Source organism: Amphiura filiformis, chromosome 1 (assembly GCF_039555335.1).
Source record: "Amphiura filiformis chromosome 1, Afil_fr2py, whole genome shotgun sequence".
NCBI lineage: Eukaryota > Metazoa > Echinodermata > Ophiuroidea > Amphilepidida > Amphiuridae > Amphiura > Amphiura filiformis.
The window spans coordinates 53,978,227-53,988,063 of record NC_092628.1 but is presented as its reverse complement, the minus strand read 5'-3'; the positions used below and the strand labels follow the sequence as shown (position 1 = coordinate 53,988,063).

The following is a 9,837-nucleotide window of genomic DNA, read 5'->3' as shown; positions in this document are numbered from 1 at the left end:
TTACTTACTACTTTCAAATGTCATGACAGCTGCATATGCCTCATCTCCTCTTCTATTATCAACCATTGGTGTAACATACACAGTATACGAAGAGTATGGTAATAGATCAGTGATAACGTAAGTGGTATCAGATGTAGTTGTAACGGTCATCCTCGTAGTATCTGATATGTCTCCACATTGCCCTGGATTGGTTAATGAGTATTCAATCAAATACACGACACTACATGTGCAGAAATTAATTCCAGCCGACCATGTTACGCTTACGCTATTTTCTCCTCCTAATGCTTGGATGTTTGACACTATTTATACGTCAAAACAAGGAAAGATAAACAAGGATTAGAAAAATTACACAAATTAATTGTACTTGCTTGTACTATATCACAGTTTACCCGGGCAAATTAGTCATGTTAGTATAATTTGAAATACCTTGTAATGTTGTTGATGCATTTATGTAACCAGTCCATGGCCCAGGACCTTTAGACGATCCAGCCGCAACTCTGAACTTGTAATCAACCACGCAATCAAGAGTATTGATGAAGATGTAATTTGTAGTGGGTTGGCCTCTTACAGTATCACCATTTATATCATTAACTAGTTCATAGATGTAGTTTATGGTTCCGCCTCTACTTCCACAAGGTAAATCATCCCAAGCAAATGTCAATGAACACAAACCTCGATCATGAAGTTGTAGATTAGACGGAACAACAGTTGGTACTGAACAAAAGAGAAATTAGCGGAGACGCTAAATGAGGTCGTAACGCACCATTAGACTTGGTGGGTGGTGGTTGGCTGGAGGTTGGGGTCGGGCCAATTTGGCTTACATTTAGTAAAATGTCAATGAACATAAATCTCGACCCAGAAGTCTTAGATTAGATGGATCAATAAATGGCCAAATAAAAAAGAGTAGAAGAACATAATCTTATCTAGGAACCACAATGTTTGGAACCATTATGTTTTTTTAACTGACCTAAAGTACAAAAATGCTTCCAAAAGAACAATCCACCCAAGTTAAGTTAAACCATGGGCTGAAGCCGCTTGTTCTTCGACTAAATTAGACTTCACAATAATGCGAGATGCGAGTTTGGGTTGTCAAATATCGCCATAAACATGGGAGAGGGAGCCTGGGCAAGGGCAATGCAACTTTGGCCTCGGCGGCCAGCTTCCCACGGGTGGGGGATGGTAAGAGGGGCAAGACTTCTCATAGGGGGAAGCTGTCCCACCCCGCCCACCTGGCTACGCCACTGGCTCCATGTACTGTAAATGTCAATAAATGTATACAGGTTGGTAAATAACATTAATTTCTTACTCTCGTACTCAATAAAACCATAATAACAATTTCGACTCTTAAAAGCAACATCCAACATTTGTTGTTGTTGTTGTTGTGTGTACGTGTGCATGTGTTTTACAATAGTCTTAATCTGAAAGAAACAACATAATTCCTCCCTGCCATAATACTTTTATCCCCTCGTAGGACGAAGGGTAATAAACATTACAGTACCTGCTTCATTTGTTGTGACTTGTATACTTGTAGTTGTTCCAGATCCAGCAGAATTGACAGGTGTGATATCCACCATGTATGTAGAATATGGTATTAGGATTACAGCAGAGTATGACGCACTTGTTACCGCAGTAATTTGAATCTCGTCGTTACTATACATACACTGATCCTGGTTTATCAAAGTGTTCCTCACTAGATATGTGTTTGCTGGACATCCAGTGTCTGGGGCAGTCCAAGTCATATCAAAACTTTCCGAATCAAATCCTGTAATCCTGAGATCGCTTATTTCACCAGGAGCTTTAAAAATAATAAAAAGTTTGAATACCACACCCATGTTGTTGGCATCATTCATATAATCATTACATACGCAAAACTAAAACGATATAATAAAATACCATATTATAATTAGTCTGTATTAAGGTTATACGAGCTATTGTTGGTCGAAGCAGCCCAAAAAAAAAATCGATTTTCATTATCTGAATCAATATATTATTGAAAAATAACACTTCATTCTACAAATCATACTTTGAAAACTTGCTTAATATATTGTTGTTAATGAGTTATGTACGTTTTACAAAAGTATTGTTGTTACAGCCCTCTTTACAACATAACTCAAGAACCACTGGACCTACAAAAGTATATCTGTGATATTTGAATTCTTCTACACGCTCACTATGAATTGAGCAATGCAATTTTTGCTAAAGCTCACTACCATTCGCAAGATGCCGTGAACAACTTTTTTTGCTGTTTCGACCAACAATACATCGTATACCCTTAAACATATCAGTTGAACAAAATAACAACGGCATTCCTTGTCAATCTTAATAAACACCATTTTAATCTGCCTCTCACACAATTACAGTTAAAAACTTTATCCCCGCAAGCACAAAAATGTTTAAAAACTATAAACACTTTAAGGTTATAGTCAGAACCCGGGGGGGGAGGGGGCACTCCCACGCTTGAGGTGACGCGTGGGTAGGGCTGTTAAGACCCCCTTTTCAGCGTCGCTGTCACGCACAAACCCATTTGTATAATGAACACATGCTCTGTCACTCGAAGAGCCCTCATTTTTTCATTTGATCTGTCACCCAAAGACCCATGTTTTTCAATTTGAACAGCAACTTTCATTTATTACTGATTTTGTTACTTATTTTGAAAAAGCAAAGAAATTTGAAGCCATTTAGTCTAGAGATTCAATGTTCCAGGTTTATGTGGTGCTGAAAAGGTCATGTTTTCACCCAATGGCACCATATTTTTTTTTACATTTAGCTCTCACCGAATGCCAAAATCATGCTCTCACCCAATGACCCCATAATTTTTTTACTTTTTTCTCTCACCAAATGCCCCCTACTGTGAAAGTGTCACCCATACACATACTTCTATTTCATATTGAAGTGCACCCGGGGTTTAAATAACATTTAAAATAATGTTGGGTTATATAAAGATCATAAAAAACGTTTCAAAAACAGTTTATGTAAATAAAACACTACAACAACATTTTTTAAATGTCAAAATGTTATGGCAAAATAATTTTGGCAAACATTTTCGAAAAATATTTTGTTCAAACGTAATAACATTATGTTAGAATGTTTTTCAAAAATGTTTTCTGAATGTTATTAAAACGTTATACCATAAACGTTTTCTGTAAAATGTTTTGTGTTTGCTTGGATGTGACCGTCCACCATAAATGTGCTGTAATATCGGCGTTTTCACGTTTTGAGACTCATATTGAACAGGCAAATTCTTCTCAAAATAAGTTAATATGCAATGATATATTACATGCTCCTTGTTTGTAAGAGTTGAAAATCCCCTTTCTCCTTTTGTGTTTTAAAAAAGTATAAATGACCATATCTCAAAAGAAGCTCAGTGTCGATATTAAAGCTAATTTGTGCTGGATCACATAATTCCCTTTGAAATTTTGTGCCGGAAGTTTTACCTAGTTCTAGAGTAAACTCAAGATTGCCTGATGTGCCTGTACCACCACTGGTGCTCGCTGCTACACGAAACTCGTAAGTAACACATTGTAAGGCTAAATCAGCAAAATTGACATATGTAGCAGTAGATGTACCCGTGCGCAGTTGTCCATCACCTTTGATTTGTAATAAGTAGTCATATCCAATAATATTGCCATTTCTTTGACCACATGGTATTGGGTTCCATGAGAAACTTGCAATACTATCACTTTGTACTGTCGCTGTTATGTTTGGAGGAGAACCGCTTGGAGCTGTGAAGGAAAATTAAATTAATTCAAATAAGTACAGTCGTGGACAAAAGTTTGGAATATTTTTCTCCTTTTCGCCATGACCTTGTCAAAACGTGTTCGCCTAATTACTCTACAATACATGTAGGACATAACACCCAAAACATGTAACATTAATCTGGAGAAAGACGGGGTATTTAACAACAACAACAACAAAGTACCCCGGACCGGGACCCCGGATGCTTAAAAAATGGCTAAAATGACTATCTGTCATCCTATTACCTGCTTATCTAATACGGACGTCTTTTTATGTCACTACAATATCACTCTTAGCAAATATCAAAGCAGTGTTACTTTAAAGCCTTAATGTACGATTTCCATCAAATTTTAATTGTGTTATTCTTTATTCAAAATGTTTAAATAATATCAGTAATAACTGACGAGAAGGGTTGCTGTCCATTTTAGGTTGAAATAACAAGGTAAAGTGAAAGAAATCCCACTGGTTATTTTGGTCATTTAACACGCAGTTCTATGGGAGGACATAAAGTCATAATTTTTTAAATTATGCTAATATGTCGAACTTTGCTCTGTTGACCTACAAAGACAACATATTTGGCCGATTCCATTTAGGTGGAAGTTAGGACATCTGTAAACATTACAAATATGTAAAAAATCAGGTTTGAAAAAAATAAACCAATTTCATATTATAAGGATCGTACATTATGTCTTTAAGACCGCTTTATTTTTCAATATAACCTTTCAAAAAATTATCAACTTGTTACCTCTGGGCAATTTCCAAGGTCTAAAGTTTAAGGGGTCATAATTCAAAACTGCTAAATATTTTCCTGATCATGCACAGGGATTAAAAAAAAAATATATATAGCTTCATTTACTGCTATCGTTATGAGTTATGAGCCAGAACGACCAACTGGTAAATGTGTGAGTCAAGAGAGGTTAAAACCGACAAGATGAATAAAGGATGGTTTGAATTGCTTGTAACAATTTGTGACAATTATCATTCAAATCTGATTTTTTTCCTGTTTTGATATCTTGCCATTATTTTACTGATATTAAGCAATTCATTTACCGTATTATATTTTATATTTTATATTATATTAATATATTATATTTTAATATTTTTCTTTGGCTTCGACATCAACACCTGTCCTGTTATGAATGTAAGACCTATGTTTGATTAGATCGGGTATTTCTCCGTTAGTCTAAGAAAATTGAACTAATAGAAAATAGAACTAATTGCAACCAAAGGAATTTTAGCATAATGCATTTTTAATGGACCCAAAAATGACATACTAAAAGTTTTTCACAACGGCGCGGCGTTGATCACGACGGACCCTCACTACAGATTCGCCGTACCAAGTAGGATTGTATCTGAGTTAGACATACGTAACTCGAGCATGATCATTGAATGAACGTTCACATAAGTACAGTAAGCCAAAAAATTAAGAAACCAGTTGTGTTTACCCCTGTATATTCTAAATAAAGAAAAATATGTCAAAATTAAAACAAACAGCCAATATCTGTACTCATTAGCTCTGGTTTAAGACCTTATTTGTTGAACTCGGTTGAGAATCAAAGAAACGGTGATCTACAACCTAATGAAGAAACTAAATTAAAAGTTGCCTTTTTGTGTTTTAATCAATGAAAGCACGGCGCTAGTTCAAATCAATATGGCATGCAATGGAGCAAACTGTAACTTATTAAATTGGAATCTTCCTTGGGTTTTTGGATCGTCGTGTCTTTATTTCAACAAACGAGGTCTTAAATTCGGGCTAAAAGATTCAACTGTTGGCTTCTGATTCCAATTATGACATATCTGTCTTTGTTTAGGATATGCAGGGGTGAACATAACTGGTACCTTAATTCTTTGGCTTACTGTATTATTGTAGCTTTTCACAAGTGCAATCAGAGTCGCGTTTCCATGTTCAGGAACAGAATTACACTCCTTTACGATATATTAGAAAAGCTTCAGCAGATCTAAAATAAGTGTTGAATGCAGTCAAGTTACGACAAATATAGGGTTAACCGATCACCATTAATTGCAACAGAATCCATTTTATCACCATTTATTTTTAAAAAAAAGCATATTAAATATAATTTTTGAGTTATATATAGACATAAAGGTCAAATGTCAAATTTGTCCACAGGATTAAAAAAACCAAAAATTAAGAGCTGTCATCTCTTTCGTCAATAAAACACCCATTTAGAGGCATTTATGCCTGTAGATGGAATTTTAGTAGTATATCGAAAGTGAAGACTAAATAATATGTACAGGTATATTAAATAAAAGTGCAGGAGAGATTTAAACTTTCATCTGCACTCATTGTGATTTTGACTCACCTGCTTCAGCAGTAGATGCAGTAAGAGATTTTAATATCCCCACTGTACCATCATATCTTGAATTCACGCTTAACATATAATTGGAGTGAGGATTGAGTTGGTTGATCGTCCAAGAGTACGTATCAGAGCTTCCAGACCCAGATCCTTGCACTGTACCCCAATTTAAATCTGTTTTGGTCTGAAATGATCCATCGGTATTACCAATCCCTGTATCGCACTGGTCTCTGTTTGTTAGTCGATAAGTCACCAGGTACTCATTGCCTCGTTCAGACGAAAAGCATTTCCAACTAATCGTCAGGGATGAAGACGTAACTGTAGTAACTGTAAATTCTCGAATGCTGCACCTAGACTGAGCTATATGTAAAAGTAATACTTAATTAATTTCAATTGATGGTCAATTCAGGTTCAAAATTGTTTTGTAGCGTTGGGCTATTCCAGAAAATAGATGCACACTCCATAAAGAGGAGTCATAATTGTTGGAAATCCGGACTTTTAAAGTGCCCAAAGGCGAACAAATCCAATTGGAAAATACTTCAAGATCGGGAATCCTCAATAACATTGACAACTGGAGTTCCAGTCGTTTTCAGAAAGCAAACTTGGATATTTCTTTTATTGAAAAGTTACTCCTCTATTATTATTATTATTATTAATATTATTATTATTGTGTTTGTAGTTGTCGTTGTATTTTTGAATGAAATAAATATCTTGATTGATTTGATTTATTTTAATAAGGAAAGTCCATAGAATAACCGCAAAATTTATTTTACCCTAACAGATTAAAATTTGTTCCATATGCTATTCCATTGATGAGAAGTCCAAATCAAACTGTCTGTCCTTTCCGAACAGTAGTTCATTCGGTGTAATTTTATATTTTGTGGTTATTGTGTGAATTCACCCCTAAAAATCAATTTCTTAAACCGTTAAATGTTTTAGTACTGACCTTTTATTTGCTTGGTGAAAATAATTAGCAACAGGAATAAAGAACATAAGAATTTCACGAACGCCATGTTGCTTACACACAGCTTTGCCTTCCACCATTATTATCTGAGAATGATTTGCACACTCATTTCCTTATACACAGGTGCATGGTGCAAAATAACAAAATTAGTCAGGCGATGTTTTTGATTTACTTCCCCGTGTTTACCGACAAGAATAAATAAATATCCCATAAAAGGGAACTGCAGGGACGGAGATTAGTATAGACAAGGTTTGAAAAAAAAAACCCATTCTATTTTAGTTTATTTGATGCTGAATTCAAATATGAGTCTGCTAAGCTGTATTCAACCCCATCACCCTCAAAAGGCACCACGAAAATATCCCATAGGAACATGCAGGGGTCAGAAATTAGAAAAAACTTAAGAACATATCAGATTATTCGTCTGGTTTTTCGGGAGATAACAATGTAACATTTATGCGCAAAGTCAAATAGTATTGATTGCGCTCCAAGAGCGCGACCCTTAACAAAACCAATTGGCCAAACTATAGCCTACTATACGGCCTATGATGCGATGCATATGCAAGTGACGTCTTTTGTGCAATGTAATATGTGGAAGGAGTATCATTTTGAGTGGAAATATAATGAAATTACATTTGTGGTCATAATGACCTTTGTGTGACCTTTGACCTCAAATTGTTCCTGCCATCAACCATATGTTCTTGTGCGGAAACAGAAGCATTTTGAAGGTATTTGTATACATCACAGCTTATAGAATCTGTGGTTACACACCGAAAATAACCCCTAAATGATATTTGACCCCAATTATTTTTACAACTTTTAGACACCGGCTATAGGTGATGCATATGTGCAAGTGACGTCATTGTGCAATGTAATGTGTGGAAGGAGTAGCATTTTAGTGAAAAATACAAGAACTCACATTGTCGGCCATAGCGACCTTTGTATGATCTTTGACCTGTAATTGTTCACGTGACATAATTTGTACCACCAACCAATGGTTCTAGTGACATCATTATTGAAGGTATTTTGAAGGTATTTGTTTACATACCGAAAGAACCTTAAATGACCTTTACCACAATTCTTTGTACACATTTTTTGACACTGGCTACAGCCGATTCATATGAGCAAGTGACGTAGTTGTCCTACATGTATGTAATATGTGAAAGTAGTTTTTTTTAGGGAAAACACGCTATTTGGGCTATTGATCGGAAGTGGATGACCTTTGATAGCAAATTGATCAGGTGACATTTGTATCCCATCCCAATGGTCCTAGATATCAACTATCATGGCCAAACTGGCTCAAAGGATACGGCTACGATGGATCGGTATTTTGACAGCATCCATTTTTCATGTTTCCCGCATATCCAGGATTATTTTCACAAAGTTTAAACTCAATTGGGCAAACTTGACCTCGGTATAACCTTTTACCGTAGATTGATTTTTCATGCTCCCCTCATTGCGAATAATTTGCATCACATTTAAGCCCAATCATGTTCCCCTCATATCGAGGAGAGTGTGCTTCACATTAAACCCCCATTTGCCAAATTTTGTCATTTGACCCAAATATGACCTTTGACCTCTGATTGATTGTTTCATGTTTCTTTCATATCAAGGTTTATTTGGACACATTGGGCAATCACCCCATATGACCTTTGAACTCGAATGACTTCAGATGATTTTATAGTGTTCCCCTCATATCGAGGAGAGTGCACCGCATTACACCCCAATTGACCAAATTTCGACCCCATATGACCTTTGAACTCGGATTGATTGTTTTATGTTCCCTTCAGATTAAGGTTTACTTGCACAAGTTTAAGCCCAATTGGAAACATTCCTGCTACTGACCCTTGTGTGACTTTTGACCCCAAGCTGGGTACAACATATTAAATTTCAGCCACTGACCAGATTTGGTGGTCCTAGCATTTATTTTAGAGTAGGAGAACTTGTATTTTAAAGATTCTCACAAAATGCCCTCCAATAACACATACAAGGTGTTCCATAAAAAGGTTACATGTAGAAAATGGACCATGATGGTACAACAAATTTTTTCAGATATTATTTATCTATCCTTCTTGTAACTGTTTGCTAAGTATCAATTCCGTATCTTTAAAGCAACTTAACTTATGAGCGCAAGATGACAGTGGTGTCAAGAGTGACTAACCATCAAAATATCGCACAACGTAAGTTGAACACACGCACACCTTTGTTCCAGATTTTTTCTTTATTACTTTTTATGTTTCTCTTATTTCTCATTGTTGAACTTATTGTACAAATGAAAAATATTAAAACATTAAATGTTGTACACTGTAAATAAACCAGTTTTAAAACTTCTTGACTCTTGGTGGTAACAAGTAAAGGAAGGTGGTCATTAGAGAAGAACACGTTTTTGGTGAAAGCAGTTATGCACGCTGTATCTCCTGTCATCAACATACAGGGTGTCACAGAAAAATACCGAGTGATTAAAATTGAACATAAGTCGAGAACTAGACATCAGAATCACATAATTGAAATTGTAACGCATAGCCTTTTTTACTGTGCATTACATACGAAAATTTTATTTGATTCGGTTGAATGGTTGCGAAGAAATTAACAATTACATAATGCGCGCATTAATGCAGTTCATTCCAAGTTTGATCAACAGGCGCTTTTTTCCCGCTTCCTAAATTAAGTCCACGTTATCTATTTTTTAATCCGACGGTGTTATGTTATTCATGCATTACCTGAAGATGAATAACAGTTTGTTCGAGAAAACTTTGATTTTTGCAATTGGAACTGTAATTCTTTAGGTTGTGCAAATATGTTATATTTTAAATTTACAAAGAACAT

General features: G+C 35.6%; 1 protein-coding gene across 1 annotated transcript; it reads right to left on the bottom strand.

Moving 5' to 3' along the window:
• On the bottom strand, positions 1-7,094 carry LOC140161675 (netrin receptor unc-40-like). The gene is made up of 6 exons (XM_072184979.1): positions 7,073-7,094; positions 6,057-6,410; positions 3,435-3,722; positions 1,499-1,795; positions 427-714; positions 1-299 (listed from the first exon to the last, which is right to left on the bottom strand). The coding sequence occupies exons 1-6, from the start codon at positions 7,092-7,094 to the stop codon at positions 1-3; spliced, it is 1,548 nt and encodes a 515-aa protein (XP_072041080.1).
• Between the last annotated feature and the right edge of the window lie 2,743 nt (positions 7,095-9,837).